At 35.8% G+C, this 24044-nt stretch overlaps 1 protein-coding gene across 7 annotated transcripts in view; it reads left to right on the plus strand.

Moving 5' to 3' along the window:
* DOP1A (DOP1 leucine zipper like protein A) overlaps positions 1-24044 on the plus strand; it is a 138696-nt gene that overhangs the window by 110361 nt on the left and 4291 nt on the right. For 3 of the 7 annotated variants that reach the window (XM_058307086.2, XM_058307087.2, XM_071218577.1), the window contains 15 exons: positions 3584-3718; positions 6073-6128; positions 7231-7335; positions 10928-10994; positions 11227-11371; positions 11547-11626; positions 12912-13021; positions 13294-13443; positions 13594-13655; positions 15184-15336; positions 16553-16689; positions 17621-17676; positions 19011-19175; positions 21430-21559; positions 23684-23743. In XM_058307086.2, the coding sequence (XP_058163069.1) occupies positions 3584-3718; positions 6073-6128; positions 7231-7335; positions 10928-10994; positions 11227-11371; positions 11547-11626; positions 12912-13021; positions 13294-13443; positions 13594-13655; positions 15184-15336; positions 16553-16689; positions 17621-17676; positions 19011-19175; positions 21430-21559; positions 23684-23743 (1611 nt within the window). The remainder of the gene's footprint in view (positions 1-3583; positions 3719-6072; positions 6129-7230; positions 7336-10927; positions 10995-11226; positions 11372-11546; positions 11627-12911; positions 13022-13293; positions 13444-13593; positions 13656-15183; positions 15337-16552; positions 16690-17620; positions 17677-19010; positions 19176-21429; positions 21560-23683; positions 23744-24044) is intronic. The other 4 variants (XR_011650087.1, XR_011650088.1, XR_011650089.1 and 1 more) reach the window with 3 other exon arrangements.

A 24044-nucleotide genomic window follows, 5' to 3' on the forward strand; every position in this document is an offset into this window, starting at 1 on the left:
TGGAGCCCAACTTATTGAGCCACAGCTGCTTCCCTGCTTGTTTGTTTTTAAGAGGTACCAGTGATCAAACCTGGGGCCTCATATATGGGGAATAGGCACTCAACCACTTGAGCTACATCTCCTCTTCAGCTAGTATTTAGATGGAGATTTCCAAGAATGCCTGAACCTAAAACAAAAGTGAACTAAAACCCACCTCTGCCTATTAGCTCTGCACTAGGAGTATTCCTTCAACACTTAGCCAGACATACACTGAGCCTAGAGATCAGCCTGAGATAAAATCCTGGTGTCCTCTCACATCTTATCTAAGCATGCCTTTTGCAGTGAGTTTATGTATGTGGATTTTTAAACCACTGTATACATCGATGCTTTTGAATGCCCTAATTTCCCAAAGAAACTCTTCCAGCCTTTCTTTGTAGACTTCAGACATTCTATTGCATATCTCAATAATAGTCTTTTGCCCAAAGTGACCTTGGGTTGATAGTTCATCTTGCAGTATTTTTGAGCAATGCTTACAGCTTTGAGTGAGTTCTGAGATAGGTAAAACATAGAAGAGTATCTTGCATCAGTCCTTCAGGTAGCCACCAGACATTTTAGCACAGACATACATGCTAATTTGTGAATGATATCTGCTGTGTTCCCATCGAACCATGGACCAGGGTTCCATCTGGGAATATAGGCTGCCATCTTCAAAACTGTTGCTGAGCCAGTAAGAGAGTGGGTAAGAGCAAGTAAAAATGCCACATTGCTTTCTTACTGTTTTTAAGTTGCCTTTTTTTCTTGAGTCAGCATTTGCTTGGTTGCTGTAAACCTTTGACTTTTCCAGAGTTCTAACAAAGTTGGTACTGACAGTTTGATATTTTTTAGTGTTTTCTTTGGAGGATGAGAGTTTGGAGCTGCCTACTCTGCCATCTTGCTGACCCACTATATCCCATATATTGGTTTTGACTGGATTTTTTATGTGAAAATTTCATTGCTTTGTGAGTGTGAAATTGCCATTGGAAATAGTGATTTATTAGAATTGTGAGGATTTCAAAGAAAAAAAAATCATTTATGTGACATGTCCAGGTAAATGTTTTTTATCTGTAATATTTGTACTGACTTCACATTACATATATGCTGACCTTCCCAAAATAATAAAAATAAACATTCCTTCTCATATTGCATGATTTTTCTTGGGAAGACCAGTAATAGATATTACATCAGACAATGGAATTCCTGGACTATTTTATTTAATACAGCATATGGAACACATGCATTATTCTCTGCTCTCTGTGGAAAATTAGAGTAATCGAATTTAGAAAAGTGTAAACCCACAAAGACAAAGAGATTGAGGGAAGTACCACAGAAATTAAGAACTGTCAACAAAATTTTGGGAGATGAGAAATGGATGTCTGGGTTGTAACTGACTTAATAGAGAAAGCTGATATCTAAATTCCTGCAAAAGGAAATATATTCCCACTGTAGAATTACAGACAGACTCATCAGTTAGAAGTATCAGGTACTTCTAAAGGCAAAGATTTGTGATGGGGCTGAAATCTGAAAGATTGGTTGAAACTTTATATAAAGAGCAATTAGACCCCTTCCAGATCCCTCTTCCTTAACTCAAGCAACCATCCGCTTCTCCTGTCCTCTCCTAGCAAGAAACTAGAATTAAAGTTTACAGTGAGGAGTTTGTCAAGAGGGGCTCTGGACCCAAGGGTATGAGAGCTGCACATGTAGAAGTGAGACTTCATGCTGAAAGCCTGGGCATTGAAAAAAGGTTTACATACTGAATACTGGAAGCCAAATTCTCCCCCTTGAGTTAACCAGTAAAGATATATACCTATTAGGTAAGAGTTTTGAGAATTCCTCTCAGGAAAACTGTCTATGAAAAATCACCTATTGCTACTGGCATTTTTGAGTCCCCTAATTAAAAACAAAAACAGATCATTGGGTTTCCATAGAGAGGTCCACCCATCCATTAGTTTTGCCCACAAATGCAGGATGTCCTATCACTTTTTAATTTCCATTTGAGATGCAATAACAACATATTGGTTAATATGCTTAAGAACACAGACTCTAAAACCTGATAAAAAGGAAGAGAGGGAATTCTAAAATCTGCTAAAGAGAAAATACTGGTCCCATTCAAAGGAATGATCATCAAACTTGTCATTAGCAGCACATGGAAATTTTGTCTCAACCTATCATTCTATACCCAGCTAAACTGTCACTCAAGGCATTTTCGGCCATGCATTATCTCACCATTCAACAAAAAAATACAATCAATTCACCCTTTCTCCAATATTGGAAGATACATCTCCACCAGAAGGAATAATAAACCATGAACATGGAAGATGTGGGATCCAAGAAACAGGGGGTTCATCATAGGAGAAAAGCAAAGGGAATCCCTAAGATGACTATGATGGGAGAGATATGATCAAGATATGATACTAGGGAAGCGGACTTGGCCCAATGGATAGGGCGTCTGCCTACCACATGGAAGGTCCGTAGTTCAGACCCCGGGCCTCCTTGACCCATGTGGACCTGGCCCACGTGCAGTGCTGATACGTGCAAGGAGTGCCCTGCCACGCAGGGGTGTCCCCCGCGTAGGGGAGTCCCACGCGCAAGGAGTGCGCCCCGCAAGGAGAGCCAGCTGCCCAGTGCGAAAGAAAGTGCAGCCTGCCCAAGAACGGTGCCACACACACGGAGAGCTGACACAACAAGATGACGCAACAAAAAGAAACACAAATTCCTGGTGCCACTAATAAGGACAGAAACGGTCACAGAAGAACATGCAGTGAATGGACACAGAGAGCAGACAACTGGGGGGGAAAGGGAGATAAATAAATAAATAAATCTTTAAAAAAAAGATATGATACTAATAGCAAGCCTAGAGAATACCAATCCAGACTAGAGCAAGAAGACATCTAACAGAGATGTTTCAAAAAAAAAAAAAGGAAAGGGGGCAGATGAAGAGATTAATTACCTGATGTATTTGAATATGTAATTAGAGGAGATTTGCATTTGTTGGAATGCTTGGGGTTGAATTTCTAATAGATACAGAGAAAAACAAGAAAAAAAAGTTTAATTCTAGGAATTGCTAAAAGTTGTACAATACAAAGCGTAACCATAAATAGTCATGTTACCACTGGATATTGATTTAAATATATATATGGGATAAATTTGTTGAATGATTAGGGAAAAAAGTGTAAGAAAGCTAAATCTTTATCTTCTCAAGTAGGAAGTCAGTATGTAATATCTAAAATTGAATAAACCATGAAATAGGAAAAAGTAGTAATAACTGTATGTGTTACTAAAAATAATAGAAAAACTAAAAGAATTTAGCATGTTTTCTTTGGGGTATGGGATGGGATGGAGCAGGTATAGGCATTTTTTCCTTATAAGACTTATTATCCTATTTAATTTTTTGAAAGAGAAATATTTATTATATTGGTAAAAAATAAATTTTACTTAAAATAGTCAAAGGACATGGAAAGCAAAAAACTATATATTAAGACAGGGGCATGAATTACTCTCTTAATTACATTACTGGTCTTAAAAAATTCTATGCACACATATGTACATACAGTGATGTGTTATCCAGGTCATTCCTACAGCCAGTGAAGAACAGCTATTACTAGTAGAACTGGTTCGTTCAATCAGTGTCATGAGAGCAGAAACTGTCATCCAGACTGTGAAAGAAGTTTTAAAGCAGCCCCCTGCCATAGCCAAGGACAAGGTAAGAAAAAGCTTTTCTTTGCTTTTGTTTACAACTCTGTTTCAGAAATGATGCTGATAGATAAGACATTTTTTGTACAATAATGCTCTTTTAACTATATAGTACAGATGGCAGAGATGATTGCATCTGACCTTCACTTTTATCAGAATCTGCAATGACTTGCTAATCTGATTATTCCATAGACAGTGGAGATCAGTTAATTTCTCCTACCTTTCTACATGCACATCCAAGGCTGTGGCCGAATTCTAAGGTGAATATTTCTGGTCATGTAAAGGAAGAACAGAAAAGCCAGAGCCCAAATTCACCTTACCTCAGTTGTTACCATTTTTCACTGCTTCTTTATTGCTTTCTCTTCTAAGTGAATCTCTCAATTCTGTAAATTCTCCAAGTATTGGCATAATCTCAGTTCTAGTCAGTGGTATTTCTTCATCATGTACAAGACTGTACTCTGCAAGGAAACAGAAAGCAAATAGGGCATAGTCCCAGTACTCACATTACTTTGTTTTCAATTAAGAGACATAAAAGCCCACAAATCAGTGAAAATTGTAGATTTCTCTTTTTTTTTCTCTTTGTTCCAACAATACCAAAAGGCCATATTTTCCTGGAAAATATTTACCAACTACAAACAATAGACTTTAAGCCAAGCCAGAATAGACCTAATCAAATTTTTAAAAGAATCATTACGTGAGAGGAGGTGGCTCAAGTGATTGGGCACCTCCCTCGCATGTAGGAGATCCTGGGTACCGTTCCCAGTGCCTCCTAAAAAACAAAAGATGAACAGAAGACACAGAGAGCAGACAGCAAGCACAAACAATGGCGGGGGAGAGAAATCTTTTTTTAAAATGTTACATTTAACTGAAAATGTTGAGTTATTTCTTCCTTAATTTTATCTTTTCCTCTTGAATTGCCAAGAGAAAAGTGTACCTTGTGTGTGTGAATAGTCAGCATTAACATTTTTAAATTTCCTTACAAGTCTGAAATCATCTCTGGGGCATTTGTCATAGGATTTTTAGTTTGTATATCAAAGATCAATTCAGCATTATATTTTGAGCATCTACTTGTGCCAGATATTGGGCTGAGCAGTTCCCACTAAGTTCTGAATCTAGTAGATACTTGGTTTTTCTTTGTTTGATAAAACTATTCAACAGAATAGTTGGGACTAAATAGGGATAACTGGTAAATGTGAATGGATGTAGGATCATTTTCTTGTCTATTACTAATCTCCAAGAGTAGGTGTTTTCTTTATGTTACAGCCTAGCATTTCTTTTCTTTCTTTCTTTTTTTTTTTTTTCCTTTTTTGCAGTTCCAGGGCCAGGGATTGAACCCGGGAGCTCACAGGCAGAGCCAGCGCTCAGTCACTGAGCCATATTGGCTCCCCTGAGTTTTTCCATTTGTGTGCTTGTTTTTTGTTTTGTTTCTAGGAGGTACCAGGGACCAAACCTAGGACCTCCCATTGGAAAGCAGGTGCTCAGCCACTTGAGCCACATTCACTCCCCAGCATTGTCTTTAATAATTTCATTTTTGGCTATTAGGGGTTGGTCCCAAATTGAACTAACTATACTGAGTAGGTTTGTGTGGTAAAATAGATTTAAATTTGTTTTTAATAAAAAGATCTCAACCTAATACTGTTAGCACCAAGTATAAGGTACTTAAAATAAAATAGTTTAAATGCTTATAGAACAAATGGGTCATTTCAAAGTGGACAATTGGCTATCAACTTTCTGATATGAGGGAAGAAAAAGTGAGAATCTTTTAATTCCTTTCATCCATTTTCAACTTTTTAAATACCTCTTTTCTTTCAAGATTTATTTTATTTATCCCCACCCCACCCCCCTTCGTTGTTGGCTGCCACTGTCTACTCTCTGTGTGCTCTCTAGGTCTGCTTGACTTTTCTTTAGGAGGCACCGGGAACTGAACCCGGGACCTCCCATGTGGAAGAGAGGTGCTCAATCACCTGTGTCACCTCAGCTCTCTGGTTTGTTGTGCCTCTCATTGACTTTCCCCTTTGTGTCTCATTCATTGCCCCATCTTGTTGAGTCATTTCACTGTGCCTGCCCACTGTGCCAGCTCACCTTCTCTACAAGGTACTGGGAACCAAATCCGGGACCTCCCATGTGGTAGGTGGAAGCCCAATCCCTTGCCATATCTGCTTCCCTTAAATAGCTCTTGTATTGTGAGTTTCCCCTAATAAATAGAAGAGAGCTATGTGTTTTTATAATAAACTAGTTTTTAAATTTTGTTTTCTTTTAATTGTTTGATTAGAAATTGAAAATAAGATACAGAGTAGTTGCAACAATGAAAAAATCAAAGGCAGCATTTTTCTTCACCATAAAATTGATCTCTTTTGTTTATAGAAACATCTTTCTTTGGAAGTCTGCATGCTTCAGTTTTTCTATGCATATATTCAAAGGTAAGATAACTGATGTGGATCTCTCCTTAATGCATAGAAGAAGAGTGCCTGTAGTCTTAAAAAATTCTAAATTTTTCTCCCTAAAATGAAAAGAACAAATAATAGGAACAGAGAAACATTATTAATGAATATTAGTGCAAGCCATGGGCATCTTAATGACCCAGCCAAGCAGATCCCACCAACCTAAAGGCTTCAGTTTATTTATGATATGCTAGATATTAAACACTGAATTATAAGCAAAATCATTTAAATAGAAATGAAAAAACGGAAGTTTATACTTGAAACATGCATATTGCCTCTGACTCCATTATTATTTTGTTATAGGAGAATATGTAGCAATCTAATCTGATTTTTTTTTTTTTAATGTCAGGAATGCTGATGAGAAAGTGTCTTTTTGTTGTTATAGTATTCCAGCTTTGCATTTAGCTGACCCCTGAACAGAAGTTACTTGATTTGAATTTAGATAACTTCTTACTTGAGAACCTGAATCTTTATCTTCACAATAGGATAATTCCATTTTAATTACCAACTTGGTATCCATTTGTGATCTATAGCTAAAACTTACAAAATTAGGTTATTTATTGTATTTAAACTGGTTGTGACTTGGAGAAAGGACTGCCTAAAATATGAATGCAGATGCAGGAGGTGTTAGGTTTAAATCAGGCTGAAACAAAGAGAATCTTAGTTTATAGGTTCAGGATAGACTAATAGGCCTCCCTAAAATGAGGTGGAGACCTGAAGGTGAAGGAAAAGAGCTAATATAAGAGGGAAGTAGAGATACAGGGAGTAGGTAACTGTAATGGCAGTAATTAAACTGAGATTTTTTACTATTGAATATTACTTTGTGATTAGAAATTGGGATTTCCATACAAAATTTCTAGATTGAAAAATTGCACTGTGTACTTTAAATGTGTTTAGTTTTTTTTTTCTATAATATTAAAAGAAAATATAAAGCTTTTAGGAATCTTGTTCTGTCATAGCTTATAAGAATATAAGGAACATTTCAGAGAAATTAGTAGGAAAATAAAGACTGTGGGAAGAGTAAAAGAAAATTAAAGCTTACTGTGATTTTCTATATATATAAACTATATTTATCTTGCAGAATTCCAGTGCCCAATTTAGTGGATAGCTGGGCATCACTGTTAGTACTTCTGAAAGATTCTATACAGCTGAGTCTTCCAGCCCCAGGGCAATTTCTTATACTTGGGTAAGCCATTTCACTTAAAAATATTATTTCAAATAAAAAGATTTTGTCCATTGTCTTAATTGCTGGATAATAGATGTTTTGGGTGAGCATGTGCTGTATCTACCTTCTCGTAGTATGCTTAACGTGCAGAAATATTTATGTAATATGACACCTGTTTAATAGAGGGGGAAACTGTGTGTGTTTATACATACACAAAATGTAAATGCAATAACATGAAACTGTTAACTGTAGTTACTGTTAGGGTAACATGAAACTGTTAACTGTAGTTACTGTTAGGGGTCGGGGGTGGGATTGAAAGGAAAGGAGGTGAGTAGAATGAAATGGCTGAAGTGGAACTTCACTGAGAAGGGGCACTTGAACAGGATGCTGAACATAAGTAGGCATAGAAAAGTCATTTTCCCTCTATGCCTTGGAGTTTCCTGATGTGTGTTAATAAGTTGTATGATTATTTGAATAATACCAGTTACTTATACTTAACTGCAAGCACCATAATGGCATGGGTAGTATCTGCTTTCTGCTTGCCAGTATTCTTTGTTCATAATAGGTCACCAACAAATACATGCTCAGGGAACAGAGGTGGTAGGTTCAGAGGTCACAGAGGCAGCATAGTGTATAGACTGAGCAGAGGAGAGGGTCAATGTTTAGATTTCAGACAAAGAAGAAGAAAAAGGCGCCAGCAAAGGAAAAAGAAGAAAATCATGTATATTCACTCTACCACAGCAAAGGAAAGTTATGATTAACACATTAAAAGAGGTTAAGTGGGGAGCAGGTGTAGCTCAGTGGTTGCACACCTGCTTCACATGTGTGAGGTCCTGGGTTCAATCTCCAGTACCTCCTGAAAAAAATAAAAGAGGTTAAGGAAGGTAAGAAATAATAAGAGGCTGTATTTATGATGATTTGGGGAGGCACTGGTGATTGGGGAGAAAGGAGTTTTGTAGGGCAACTGGCATAGATGTTAACAGCAGAAGAGTGAGAAAGTGACTGTGGATTATTCATTGAAGGTATTTGATCATAAAAGGAAAGAGATGATAAGGTAGTATGAGGAGGTGTGATTTAGAAGTTGTCATCAATAGTAAGAAATACCTAAGAATGTTGAGTAGTTAATAGCACAGACTTGGAAGTTGTTCTCTGCATGAGTTTAATCTCGGCTCCTCTATTTATTAGCTATGCAGCCTTGGGTAAATTATTTAATCTCTCCATCTGTAAAATGGAGGTGATAATAATATCAACCTCATAAGGTTGTTATTAAGATAAAATTAGTTCATATTTGTTAAATTCTTATAAAAGTGCCTGGCCAATGAAAATGCTATGTAAGTGGAGCATGAAAGACAAGATCCTAGAAAGAAGGTGGCTAATTGATAACTCCAAATTCCAGAGACAGTTGGGAGTAGATAGGGAAAGGGAATGGCAGGTATAAGAGTGAGAAAAGAAGATTCATTTTTTTCTAAAACTTTGCTACTCAGCCTTTGATCCTTCAACCAGCAGCAGTGGCTTCACCTGGGAACTTGTTAGAAATATAGAATCTCTGACTTTACCCCAGATCTCCCAAATCAGAATTTGCATTTTAACAAGATCTCTGAGTGATTCATGTGCACACTAAAGTTTGAAAAGGACTGCTGAAGACAAAAGGGGGGGAGGAAGAAAGGATATAGAGTAAACTTTTTCCCAACCTTGTTACATTACCTCTAACAGCCCAATGATGTCATTAAGAGCCAGTGAAAATCAACATGTTATCACACTGAATGGATATAAATCAACCAAATGCAAAGACCTTTGACATTCTAGTCAGCTTCTATAGTTCTGACAGTGATTCTCTATGTGTAGGTATAGTTCCATATATGTAGACTTAGCTTCTACCCATATCATCCTTAAGAGTACTAGCAATTCCAGCTTGGCAACTACCAATCTAGAAAATTTTAAAGTGGAGAGAGAAGATGGGATGGCCTCTTGTTTTCTGGCAAAGTAAAGGGAATTTAGTTTTCTGCCAGGAAGAAGAGAGGAGGTGGTAGTACAGTGGTAGAGACTGAAAAGAGCCGATTAGGTTGTAAGCAAGCTGAGTAACACTGAGACCAACCAAGGGGAACTAGCTATCCTGCTCAAGAAATTCAGGGATCATGATGACCCCTGGCCCCTCATGCTATCTATTTTGAAAATTTTCATAAATTTAAAAACTAAAGGAATTTTAGCTAGTGAAGGTGCAGTGAAAATAGCAGTAGACTCAGTGCCTTAATTCCTGGATCAAAAATAAAGATAATGAGTATGCATAATTTTTAGTGATGAGAGGTAAATGTAGATACTGGAAACCAAAATCATTCTTATGAAGATCTCTGATTCTTATTTTTCTTCTAATCTCTAGTTAGATTATCTCTGAGACCTTGGGGATGTCAATAAACTTCTCTAAGGCTATTTTTCTGTCAAGCAAGGGTATTACCTAACCTCTCCACCTCTGAGTTGTTTTAAAACTCAAAAGAAAGAATGTATATATAGGTTCTTCAGTTTCATTAAAAAATTAAGGCCATCCATTTTTACTTGTACGTTCTACTCTGCAAGATTTTCTGCTTTCTCTCCCACCTTCTCTTATCCTCTCCTTTCTCATATAATGACGGGTCCTACCTTCTACTCCACATGTGTGTTCTCTGATCACTAAGTGTTAAAGGTTAAACATTTTCAGGTACTATAGCCTGAATTAGTTTCTCTTTTAAAATTGCTAGTGGTTAACTTTTTTTGTTTTTTTGGTCAAACATTTCCTAATTACAAAATATAAATCAATATAAAGGTTACTCTTCAGTAATGCTTTACACATATTAGTTTGGAAGTAATTTATGTGTATATTTCTCTTAATAAAATCAGTCAAAATAATACTGAGTAGAATTTCAGTAAACAATGGAAAAGTGGAAAACAGCCTTTTCATTTGTGAAGTATTTTAAACCTATTATTTATACATATATAGAAATGGTAATAAATCATTTCTATGTTAAAATTTAAGATTGAGGGTTTTTTAACATTTTTATTAGTATATGAAAGACAGAAAAATATATAGATCGTAAGTGCACAACTTGATTTATTATAAAATGAACACACCAACTATATAATCACAATACCTGTCTCTGCAGGCCCCCTTCCAATCTTGATCCTTTCCGTGCTCCCCAAATATAACTTCTAACACAATAGATAAATTTTGCCATGTTTTTCAACTATATGTATATGTAAATATGTTATTTTGCATCTAGTTTCTTTCAACATGCATTTGCGAGACTCACCCATGTAATTTAATGTACCCATAATTTATTAATTTTCATTGCTATTTAGTATTTCATCGTATGAGCATACCAGTTTACATCTTCTGCATTTGCTGGACATTTGGGTTCTTTCCAGTCTTTTGCTTTTACAAATAATGCTGCTTTTCATGCATATGTGTATGTTTTTCATATACATATGTATATATGTATGAATATGTATGTTATAGGTAATTATCATAGTTAAAAATAGAAATTGAGGCCACAAAGCCACTTGTCACTGTGAGAAATTAAATTGCATCATCTTCTTCAGAATAATACTGCTTGTTTCTGTTTTTCTCTTTGGCCCTTTTTAGGGTTCTGAATGAGTTTATTATGAAAAACCCTAGTTTGGAAAATAAAAAAGATCAAAGAGACCTTCAGGTAAGGCATTAGACTTGAGGGCTGTAACATTGCCAAAATTCTGGTTCTTGGGGCCCTCATCTCTAAAAGGGGACAGTCAGATAAGATCATTCATGAAGTTCCTTCCAACTTTTAACAATCCATGATTCTATGAAAATCAATGTTTCGTAAAATATGTTACCAAAAATCTGAACAACAAAAGTTCATAACTGTGGTATGATAGTATGTTTACTCATGGTTCTTATTTCTTTAGGATGTGACTCATAAAATAGTGGATGCAATTGGTGCAATTGCTGGTTCTTCTTTGGAACAGACAACATGGTTACGACGAAATCTTGAAGTTAAGCCTTCTCCCAAAATAATGGTGGATGGAACCAATTTGGAATCTGATGTTGAAGGTATTCCTCTTAAACATTTAGGTTTATATTTACAAGCATGTATTCACTCAAATTATTTAATCTAGCACTATAGGTACCATAAAATCATCCCTTTTCTTGTGTTTACCTGGTGACTTTCTTTCAGTGGGAGAAGACTTAATTGTATCTCTGTTTTTCCTGTCTTTTCTCTTTTTAGATATGTTATCACCTGCAATGGAAACTTCAAACATAACTCCCTCTGTATATAGTGTTCATGCATTGACATTACTTTCTGAGGTAAATATTATCAAGTTTTTTCACATGAACTTTCAAATAAATAGTTTCATATGATAAATATTAGGGGTTAATTCTTACAAAGGAGATTTTAATTTTGAAAAACCATTTTGTACTTCTAGAAATAACTAAATAGAATTAACCAATACAAAGTTTTGACCCTGTCTGTATTTGGATTGTTTAGTTTGTTTAATATTACTTATAATAACTTTGGATGTTTTTCCCAATCCCTTACACACTATTAAAAAGTGCTTTTGTATATTGCAATATGTGGGGATGGGTGAAGGTGGTAAAATGATTTCTGCCACTATAAAGTGTTTTATAATTTACCAAATATCTTTATCTACATCAGTAGTCATGCTCTTTTTTATATACTATTATACAGCCTTGTGGGTCATCTTTAGTTCCCCATTAAAGATGTGGATATTAACTCTCACAAACAATAACACAACTAAGGCTAAATAGATATTAATTGACAGGGTTTGGACTTGAGCACCCCAATTCATTTTGTTTTTTTCCAAGTCATCTTTTAAAAGTCAGAGAAAGAGAATACTGAGTTTCCAGCCCTACATTTCCTGTTTACTCACTGTGTTATATTAAAAAATTCTTAATCTCTCTTTTTCTGTACTTCCCTTTTTCTCAGTTGGAAATAATAAAATGTGCCCATGTTTATATACTGTAGTTATAATGGACATAAAAGCAAATGGTGACCAAAATCATTAATATAAAGATGAGTTAGGGAGGTCTAACTTTAGATTTTTTTTTAAATATATTTTTACTGTCTTTTTTTTTTAATTTATTTTTTATTTCTCTCCCCTTCCTCCTCCCCTCCCCCCCAGTGTATGCTCTCTGTGGCTATTCGCTGTGTGTTAATCTGTGTCTTTTTGTTGCGTTATCATGTTGTGTCAGCTCTGTGTGTATGTGGTGCCATTCTTGGGCAGGCTGCACTTTCTTTCACACTGGGCATCTCTCCTTACGGGGTGCACTCCTTGCGCATGGGGCTCCCCTACGCAGGGGACACCCCTGTGTGACACGGCACTCCTTGCGCGCATCAGCACTGCGCATGGGCCAGGTCCACACCGGTCAAGGAGGCCCTGGGGTTTGAACCGCAGACCTCCCACGTGGCAGGCAGATGCCCTATCCATTGGGCCAAGTCCGCTTCCCTAAATTTAGATTTCTTTTATTTTAAGGTATTCTAGACCTTAAATCAGACCAAAAATCAGTGCCTTTGGATGATGTCAGTTTCAGCTCATTGATTATACTTCATGTGATTTCTTATCTCTTATAGGTTTTGGCCCATCTTTTGGATATGGTTTTCTACAGTGATGAAAAGGAACGGGTTATTCCATTGCTTGTAAATATTATGCATTATGTTGTGCCCTACCTCCGAAATCATAGGTATATTATTTAAATGGAGTTATTAAGTATTTTATAGACTGCTAGAAACAAATTGTGTTCCCTTATTACCACTTTCAGAGTTACCATAAAACATCATGATTTTTACCTTGTGTTATAAGGATAAAAAAGGTTATTTAGATATTATTTCTCTCACAGTGCTTTTTCTTCATGGCTTCATGTGTTATCTTATATAAATGCAAACACTATGTATAACTTAATATAATGATTAATATTATAATATGTAGATTAAGGTGTTTTTTTTTTCCTAATAGCGCACATAATGCCCCTAGTTATCGAGCCTGTGTTCAGCTGCTTAGCAGTCTTAGTGGATATCAGTATACACGAAGAGCTTGGAAAAAAGAAGCCTTTGACCTCTTCATGGATCCCAGTTTCTTTCAGATGGATGCTTCTTGTGTTAATCAGTAAGTCATTGTCTTTATTTTATTCTTTATGATCAGATGTCTTACAAATTCTGTTTAAATCAACTACTATCTCACAAAGTAGAACACTGTTTCTTTAACAATAACAGCAACAAAATCTTAACTATATATCATAATCATTGTCTCTTTCAGTTGGAGAGCAATTATGGACAATCTGATGACACATGATAAAACAACATTTAGAGATTTGATGAGTGAGTATTATGAGATGACTTAGGAAAGAAAGACAAGTACTGTCTTTCCTATACATGAATCATTTTTTATCAATCATTTTGCTCTTATCTGTACTAAATTAGCCCTTTGTCAAGTTATATTTAGTATCTTCTAGACATATAAATGTTAAAACTTACAGAGAACAATTTAGTGATAAATAATAAGTAAAACTTGTAGTCCTTTTAGGGCAAGTCGTGGGAAGAAGGGGTCATGCCTAACTTGACTGTAAATTGTTTTTCCAGCACACAGAATAGTATCTGGCACATAACAAGTACTTAATAAATTATTACTGAAAAAAACGAAAGACTGACAGGCAGAGAAAGACAGGCAATTATCAGACTAGTCACATTAATTCTCTGGTGCTCTACTTATCTTCTATGAAGGAAGAAAGAGGTCAAGATTTCAGAAAATTTTTTTTTTCCTGTTTGTCATGGAAATGTAAGAGTGGAATATTAATACATTTCAGTTTAGTTCTGTAATGTCAGGAATTTTTCAAAAAAAAATTAAAAGATGGACTGGAGCTTTTTCTTTGTGAATAGAAACTGGATGCCACAGTGAAAAAAAAAAGATTTCAGAAACTCCCTCTACCCTCCTTCTACTCTATCTTGATAGGTTTTCTACATTAGGGTTCCATATAGTATTTCACCTGAAATAAAAGTTACCTTGATATTTTTTAAAAGTTAGAAAGTTAATTAAAAAATGAAATTGCCTGACTCACTAAGATTCTGTGTAAATTGTTTAATCCAAGCTGCAGTTTCCTCATCTGGAAAAGGGGAAACGTGTTACCTTTTCTGTGTACTTCACAGGGTTATTGTAAGGTGCAAATTAATCTATTCAACAAAAATTTTTTAAAAGACCACACTGGGCCAGGAATTATGCTAACCATTAACAAATAAGATTGTTTCAAGGAGAAGTTGTGAGGGAAATTTAAAAATTGAAAGAAAAAATAAGGTGATGTGGTAGATTTTAACTGAAAGGGTACCACTTTGGATAAGAGGATCTTGAAAGGCCTCTTTAAAGAACAGATATTTGAGCCGAAACTAAAGAAACCATCCATGAAAAGGCACAGGGGCAGATATACCAGTCATGGGGAACAAAAATGCAAAGGCCTTGGGGTGGGAATAAGTCTGGTGACTTCAAGGATCAGCAAATAAGAGTGTTGCAGCAGTAGAGTAAGACAGAGGGTGAATGATAAGACATTAGAAAGGAAAGATCAGTAGGTCTTTATAAAATGATATTGTTAGGGGCTTTACCTTCTGAAACCCAGTTATAAACTTTCCTCTCTTTCCAAATTACAAATTTCCCCTTTGTCTTCTGGCTTGTAAATGCTAAAGCTTTTTGCCAGCCCTCCTGTCCCAGAGATGAACCCCAAGTCCTCCAAGATCCTCTCACTCTTGAATGTCGCAGAGCATTTTTAGCCATTTTTAACAAGCAGTACTAGAATAATACCTTTTCAGGTTGTTAGATGAATAGCTGTATTACAGTCTTTCTCTTGCTTTCTTTTTTCAGCTCGGGTGGCTGTGGCTCAAAGCAGTTCACTTAATCTCTTTGCAAACCGTGATGTGGAGCTAGAACAGAGAGCCATGCTTCTCAAAAGATTAGCATTTGCTATTTTTAGCAGTGAAATTGACCAGTACCAGAAGTATCTTCCTGATATACAAGGTAAGCAGTGAAAAACTATTCCCCCTGTATTCCAAACTATAGGGGTTTTTTATTCCTTAGAAAATACTTTCCGTAAATTTTAAGAGTGAACTATCCACTACCAAGTTTAGGGAGCTCAGTGGGGAATGCCCTGGATTTAGAAATATGCTCTAAATTTTTAAACAAAAATCATCATGACCAGTTATCTAAAAGAAATCAAACACTGAATTGGTTGGACTTGCCTAACTGTGGTCTCTATCTTGCTCTTTGGTTTGGATTCCCTAGTTATTCATGTTTGAGGATAAGGTATAAATCTCTTTTGCTATGGGCAGATGTTAGTGTTTTCTTACAGAGGATAGCCAGAAAATTTTGACTAGAAGTAACATTTAAGGGTCTATAGTTTGGAGGATGCGAAAGAGATTGTATAAGGTTTTTTATTATCTTCATTCAATGGATTTGGTCTCCCTCTGTATCCAGGATACCAGTGCACTCATCATGACTCCATGCCACCAAATAGTTCCACAGTGGAAGGAACTTTACCCAGAACAGACCTGCTTCCAGCCAACAGATCCCACACTGCCTAAATCAGTCTCAAGCCTCATTAGCTGACAGGGGAACTGGGCTAGGAATGGCAATTGCCATCTTTCTAGTGAGATTATTTCTCTTCCCTCAGAGAACACATGATTCCTTCTTTCCATTCCCATTATACCTAATGTCAACTGTACATCATGCACAATGTGTGAATTTTTTTTTTTAAGTTGACTAGGTCAGTGCTATTCAAAGTGTGGTCCATGGACCAGTACTAGTCTGCAGTCCCATCCGTGATAGGATAAATACAGAAATTTAGAGTAAGCATTTTAAACTTTTATAACAATTGGATAGAATCTGTTAAATCTAATAAGAATATGGTGTTTGTATTTTGTATGTCTTTTTTCTTTAATTTCATTTTTCCAGTAATTTTTTTTTTTTTCAGGAGGTACTGGGGATCAAACCTGGGACCTCATACATGGGAAGCAGGTGCTCAACCACTTGAGCTACATCTACTCCCCTCCCGTAATTCATTTTTACTGTTTTTTTCTGAAAGTATCAATCCATAACAGATTGGAAATTTAAAAAATAGATATGTTGGTCCTTCACCACAGTATTTTGGAAAGTATTGAACTAGATGATATAGAAAAGTTTTATAAGTTAATGGTCCAAATTATTTAGTATTGAAAATATTACTGCATTCTTTCAGAGAGATTGGTTGAGAGTCTCCGTTTGCCCCAGGTTCCAACTCTTCACTCTCAAGTGTTCCTGTTTTTCAGAGTGTTACTTTTAAGAATGTCTCCACAACATCTTACCTCACTTTGGCCTACCATGATTACAGAACTTGTGAGTTAATTTTAGTTCAGTTGGGTTATAAATGTAAATTTTAAAACAGTGTGATCAGTTTTTGTGTGCTTACTGGATACAAACTAATCTTGGAAGAGAATTGAACTCTAGGTAATTACTGACAATTTTTACAGTTGAAAAAAAGTTAAACCATCCACTGTCATATAGCTTAAGCTTCCAGTTAGGCCACCTACATGACTAGTTCATTGTTCTGAATTATTACTTCATCTGATGTGGTTTACTTCAGTCTCTTCTAGGCAAAATTTTTAACTTTGTCATGGTTGCCAGGTCTGGTTCTACCTCTCTGGAATGATAGAGATGGTTTAACTAGATTTAGATGGACTGACATAAGACATATATATTCACTTTTGAGGTGAAGGACTTATCCAAGTTAAGCGTCCTTCAGCAAGACTTCCACAAAGCTTTTCCAAACAATAAACCTTCCCAAGTCCTATGTACACCATTCCAGCCCCTTCCCCAAACCGTACCCAGAAACCTTCATCTGAATGATGTGTGAGGTGACAGAAAGGAGGATGAATAAAGGAAAGGAATCTATATCTCTGCACACTCTCATTTTTTAATTTCCTCACAAAGAAATGTGCCTTGATATTTTGCTATTTTGTTTTGTCTTTATAACAAACTGTTGTTTATAATAAGCTCCATAATCATTGAAACAAAAGCCTGATTTCATCTCCCTGGACTTTTGCCAAATTATTAGTAAGACTCTGCTTCTAAATTTGCAGTTTTACTTTCAGAAACTAAAGATAATTTAAATGATCCTGAAGATGTAAAATAAACATTTAATTAAATATTAAATAAAAAAATTAAAATTTGTTTTAATTTTCATGAAAATACAGCATAAAGATAACTTGAAAGTAGTAGTAAATATCCATTTTTAACAAACATTTAAAATTGATTCCATGGTCTTCAGGTACAGGTATTTTTACTGATGGAGCAGGAACTCACTGCTGATGAAGATATTTCACGGTAATATGTAATTCAATGTTTTCTTATTAGTGTTTTTTTTCAAAGATTTATTTTTTATTTATTTCTCTCCCCTTCCCCTCCCCCCACAGTTGTCAGCTCCTCTGTGTCCATTTGCTGTGTGTTATTCTGCTACCACTTCTATCCTTATCAGTGGCACCGGGAATCTGTGTTTCCTTTTTTGTGCATCATCTTGCTGTGTCAGCTGTCCGTGTGTGTGGTGCCATTCTTGGGCAGGCTGCACTTCCTTTCGCGCTGGGCGGCTCTCCTTACGGGGCGCACTCCTTGCGCGTGGGGCTCCCCTACGCGGGGGACACCCCTGCGTGGCATGGTACTCCTCGCACGCATCAGCACTGCGCATGGGCCAGCTCCACACGGGTCAAGGAGGCCCGGGGTTTGAACCGCGGACCTCCCACGTGGTAGGCAGACACCCTATCCATTGGGCCAAGTCTGCTTCCCTCTTGTTAGTTTTTAATATCCTGAAATCATCCAGAATGTTGCTCTACTGGGAGAGTTTATATACTGTTTCATTTGAATGCTTTATACATTTAGTCCCTTATCAAGTTGATTGTTTTGAATACAATGTAGTTTTACTTATTCCATAAGCATTTTAGACTGGACTAAATTATTGACATTTATGACCTTTGACCTCTTGACAAATTTAATTTAAAGTAATAACAATAGCATTATGTCAGTCCCATTGGCTATTTTGGTTTCGGTAGGTCAGATCTGGCCCCCAAAACACTGCAACATACAGCAAAACCTATTATAGCAAGTAGCCTATAAGCAAGGTGTTCCAGAATGATCCCAATTTAATGTACCATAATTTTATTCTTTTTAGTAGAGGCAGTTTATTTAAGCAGGGATTTTATACAGAAATCCATAATTTAAGAAATTTATAAGCAGGAATATTTTTACAAATAAATTTGCAAACTTAAAAAATTTTCATTAAGGCTATTTATTTTTAATGCATTTTATTCTCCCTTAGTGCTAGGTTTACAAATAGTCTTCTGTACTAAGATATATATATTTATTATTATAAAAAGCTTTCCCCCCATCTTTGCAGACTGGAGTTTCTTGGATCTACAAATGTGTATTTTTATACTTATTTAGTGTGATGTTAATTAGTTACTATAGTTCTACATTTTTAACATTTAATGAAAGTGAATTTTTTTATTTGAAAATAGCAAAAGTTAGTTCACAGCCTTACTTAACAGTTACAGATATGCTAATTTCAAAACTGTTATGAATAATATTAGCTAGCACTCTGAGATTTTCCAGAAATTACCTGTGAATAAACTAGTACAGCTGCTGACAACATTGTCTCCTGCTTGCAGGACTTCAGGCCCATCTGTGGCTGGTCTGGAGACAACCTATACAGGAGGTAATGGCTTTTCTACTTCATATAATAGCCAGCGATGGTTAAACCTCTATCTCTCTGCTTGCAAATTTTTGGATTTGGCTCTGGCACTGCCCTCTGAAAATCTTCCTCAATTTCAAATGTAAGTAAAAGGATATTAAGTGAATTTTTAAGAAAAAAACATTTGCTTTGGTCACTAACATCTAAAACATGTAAAAGTTCTTTGTGTAAGGTGAATATTCAGTTTCCATAATTAGACTGTAATTCTTTCGATGGGGGTGGATAGGTATCACAGTTATTAGAAGTAAATGGTTGATGTATTTATATTAAAATTAATATCCTATTCCATCAATAAATTGAGTCATATGGTTAAACACATGATTAACCTTATGATAGTGGATGTACAGGGTGCTGTGAGGTCACACAGCAGAGTTCTCTTCTAAGTTGGAGGGTCAAAGCAGGCCCTAAGGAAGATTTAAACTGAGTTGGTGAAGAATGAGGTTGTTGCAGTGTGAAGACTTAAGAAGCAGGGGCAGACCTGGATTGTCTGAATCAGGGTGTTGAGAAAAGAGAATGCAAAGGGACAAATCATCTAAGACCTTGTAAGCTATATCAAAGAATTTGGACTATCCTAAGGATAGTGGGAAACTGTTGGAGCCTTTTAAGGAAGGAAGTGATGTTATCAGACTTGTATTTTAGAAGGTTTACTTTGATTATATAGTGTGGAGAAAGGACTAGAGATGGCACAACTAGAATCAAAGAGGCTGCTTTATTTCAAATGATAATAGATTGGACTAGGGTGATGGCAGAGAGGAGCAGGGTGAAAATTTAGAAAATTAAATTCTTACAATACCTTGTTACTAAGTACTAAAAATATTTAATTGTGGTTTTTCATATCTATATTTTAAAAATAATGAACTATATAAAAAATTATTCTACCAAAATGTAACTAAGATAATTTAAGAATTTATCCACAAGATCAGAATGTATTTATGTGTTTATACATTTTTACATTTTATACATATTGTGTTAAATCATTCCTCTGGAATGGTATAACAACATGATGAAGAGTAAGATAACAAATACATAATCTTTCTTCTATACTTGTATATGCTTAAATCTCCAAAAGCTCTTGTTGCACAGCCTTACTTTTCATTAAATTTAAGAACTAGAAATTATTTGATGATTTCATTCCTTTTTTTTTTTTTTTTTTTTGCATTTGAAAATATAGTCTATCTCTTGATGAATTTCAGTGCTTGGGTAGCTATTAAAATAATGCTACTCCTGGACAAGTTCAGAAAATATTAAGCAAAATTGTAAGAAAGTGGCCAACATTAACCAGGATGCTTATATTCACAAAGGTGATAGAAAGTATACTTTTCATTGCTCTAGGAAGAACATTATATACCAAAATTTAAAATATACATCCTCTTTAATTCTGCTACATTCAAGGATTTATCCTACAGCTACACTTCCAGTTGTGCACAAAAATAATCATGATTTAACAGTATCCATTGTGGCACTTTTTGTAACAGCAAGAGATTGGACAATCTAGGAGACTGATTAAAGTACCTTCTAACACCGGAGTACTATGCATCTGTTAAAAAGAATAGAGCAGCTTTATATGGAATGGAATGATCTCCAAGATGTGTAAATAAATAAAAACAAGCATCAGTCACGTTATGATCTTGTTTTAAATGGAAGGGACCTGGTTGTATGGATATGTGCTTTTGTATGCATAAACTCTCTAGATGGCTAAACAAGAAACTGGTGACACTGATGGACCCTTGGGATGGGAGTGCATCCTTTCTCTGGATGTATTTTTATACTCTTTGAATATTATCCACATGTTCAGATACTACTACTACTTCTTAAAGAAAGAAATGAAAGCAAAAACTGGAAAATACAGGGGAGATCTGAAAGAAGCCCTACTTATATTTTTATTAAATTCTTTCAGCTTTTTCTTTGTTCCCATGTAGTTAGGTAACATTTGGCCAAGTATACATTGGATTCTGTTATAGTGCCAAGAAATAACTAAATAAAAGCAATTTCCTTTTAAGAACTTTTGCCTATTAACTAATGAGAAAGGAAAATGTGTTGAATATTTTTGTGTTCATGAAAAAAAACTAGCTCCATATTACAGAGCATGTGTGTTGTGATGAGCACTTTTCACATTCATTTATTCAGAAGTAGTTAATAGTATCCTTATTTATCAATGAAGAAGAAAAGGCTCAAAGAGATTGAGACACATGCCCAAGTGACAGGGTTACAAGGGGCAGAGCTGGCATTTGAATCCATGTAAGTAGAGGCCGTGATCTTTCTACTACATTATGCAGAGTGTCCTAGATGGCACAAAGTTGTCATACTGATGTTGATGTCAATTCTTCCATACAAAGGTACCGTTGGGCATTCATTCCAGAAGTCTCAGATGATTCAGGTTTGGAAGTCAGAAGGCAGGGCATACATCAGCGAGAATTTAAGCCTTATGTGGTACGCTTAGCAAAACTTCTTCGGAAAAGGGCAAAGGTATTGCATTCTTTTTATTATTTGTTTTTATGTAACTATGTGTTGCATTGGCGATGCCCTTATAAATACTTCATGGGGAACCAAGGACATTTTCTATTTCAGCCATTTTGAAAACAAATGTCTACTTATGAGAATAAATGTCCATGAACCTACTATTCCTAGACATTAAAAAAAATTGTGTATATTTTAAAGGAGTATGATTATCATACAAATTTTTTTTTAAAAACTTAATAGGGAACCAATTAACATACATTCCCCACTAATTGTGTACTTATTTAAGCAACTTCAACTGTTATGTGCTGTTGTTTGACAGACTTCTCAGTGATCATATCTAAGCTAACCTATAAATTGTGTACTTTTTCCTTTTTAAAAAGAATATTATTTTTGAAAGAGTTGAGTATACCTAATTACTACAATACTTGTCAGCCAGCTGATACACTGAATTTTAATATTTAGCTTCATGAAATTTTAGGGACCACATTTGCCTTCATTTGTATTTTAATCAGTAAAATAAAGGGCAATAATTAGTATTATCATTCTGTTTACCCATGGGGCAGAATGTACATGCTAAAAATTCATTTTCTAAATCAGTGATTTTTATTTATAGTAAGAAATGCATTTCATATCCTGACCCAATAGTTATATAGCTGAATCTAAAGTTTCTTACAAAACAATTCTTGTCCCTAGTACACATTATAGTATATTTTCTTTTGTAGTTTCTATTGTTTTTTAATGCTGATCATGACTCATTAAATAGATTTTAAGACCCTCCCTTCCCCACACCTCCAGTTTTATAATAAACACTGCTCTAAATTAATCTGTCTTTACTAGAATAGTGAAGGAACTCAAAAGTATAAAGCATCTACTTAGAGAAACTCAAGGGGGAAAAATGGAAATTGACTTTATTATTTTTTAAAGATTTTTTATTTATTTCTCTCCCTTCCCTCCCCCCCCCCCCCCAGTTGTCTGCTCTCTGTGTCCATTCGCTGCGTGTTCCTCTGTGACTGCTTCTATCCTTATCAGCGGCACCGGGAATCTGTGTTTCTTTTTGTTGTGTCATCTTCTTGTGTCAGCTCTCCACGTGTGCAGCAGCATTCTTGGGCAGGCTGCACTTTCTTTCGTGCTGGGTGGCTCTCCTTACAAGGTGCACTCCTTGCACGTGGGGCTCCCCTAGGCAGGGGACACCCATGCGTGGCAGGCACTCCTTGCACACATCAGCACTGTGCATGGGCTAGCTCCACACGGGTCGAGGAGGCCCGGGGTTTGAACGGCGGACCTCCTATGTGGTAGGCAGACGCCCTATCCATTGGGCCAAGTCCGCTTCCCTGGAAATTGACTTTAAATGTATACTATAAAGCAAGCATAGAAGATAAAATGATAAATATATTTTTATCATGTCTTTAAGTGTGTATCAGGATGATTATAGTTCCTTGCCTAAGAAAGAAACAGTAGTGAAATTGGCATGCTGGGGCCCTGTTAACAAATCTTTTGTCATATTTTCTCTTGTATTCAATTTTCAAAAATAAGTTGTACAATTTGGGAATGATCCAGCCTATTTTACGAGTCCTAGTTTGCAGTATGTGCTTTGAATGCTCAGAAATGTTCCAGTGTTCTGGAGTCCCATATTCAGGCAACAGCTCTAAACTACAGTCCACTAACTATGGAAATGGAATGGAAAAAAATGATTAAAAAGGAGGTTGTACTTGAAGGACATGAAAAACTTGTTTTAAAATGCCAGTTGCTTCTTTCGGGGCTGAATTAAAGGTCAGAGATGAGTATGAAAAGTTGGGTCCAGAGTTTAGCATAGGACTGCTATGTACTTTCACACTTTGATGTCAATTACATTTCTGGAAAAATGGCAACAAATCCAGAGGCAAAGCAATTATATATGACCCCAAGCACGTGTACTCACCTCTTCCATCTCACTGGTAATGAATTTTTATAAGACACCTTCCCATTTAACTGATGAATATAACAGTCTTTTGCTAAAACGTACCCCACAGAATAAGAAAACTGTTTGGGTTGTAAACATTTTCCCATCCAAATTACTTTAAACAAGGTCTTCAAGGCCAAACATACATTTACTGGAACAAAGGCTATGAGTTCTACTCTTTCCTTCCACAGGACAAGGAGGAACACTTTAAGACAGTGATTTTGGAAGGATTGGAGATGGCCAAGCATCAGGTGAGGGTGGCTTTTTGATGCTTGTGATATGATAGCAAAAGCTGCCACATCTGGATTTCAACAAGTACAAGAGAGGCAAACAGAAGTCTTTCTTCAAGTGTAGATTATTGAAATAGTCAAAGGAGAAATAGTTTGTTTGAAAAGAGTTTTATCTTTAAATTTTATTGTTGAGGTGTGGGTGAAGTTCTGATTAAGAATAGGTGAAATACTGAACTAACCCTCTCACCTTAGATCAAGAACTTAATAAAAGTCCCTCTTTTAAAAGCACATATTGACAGGAATAATTTTTTTTTAAAAAAGA

Source organism: Dasypus novemcinctus, chromosome 11 (genome assembly GCF_030445035.2).
Source record: "Dasypus novemcinctus isolate mDasNov1 chromosome 11, mDasNov1.1.hap2, whole genome shotgun sequence".
NCBI lineage: Eukaryota > Metazoa > Chordata > Mammalia > Cingulata > Dasypodidae > Dasypus > Dasypus novemcinctus.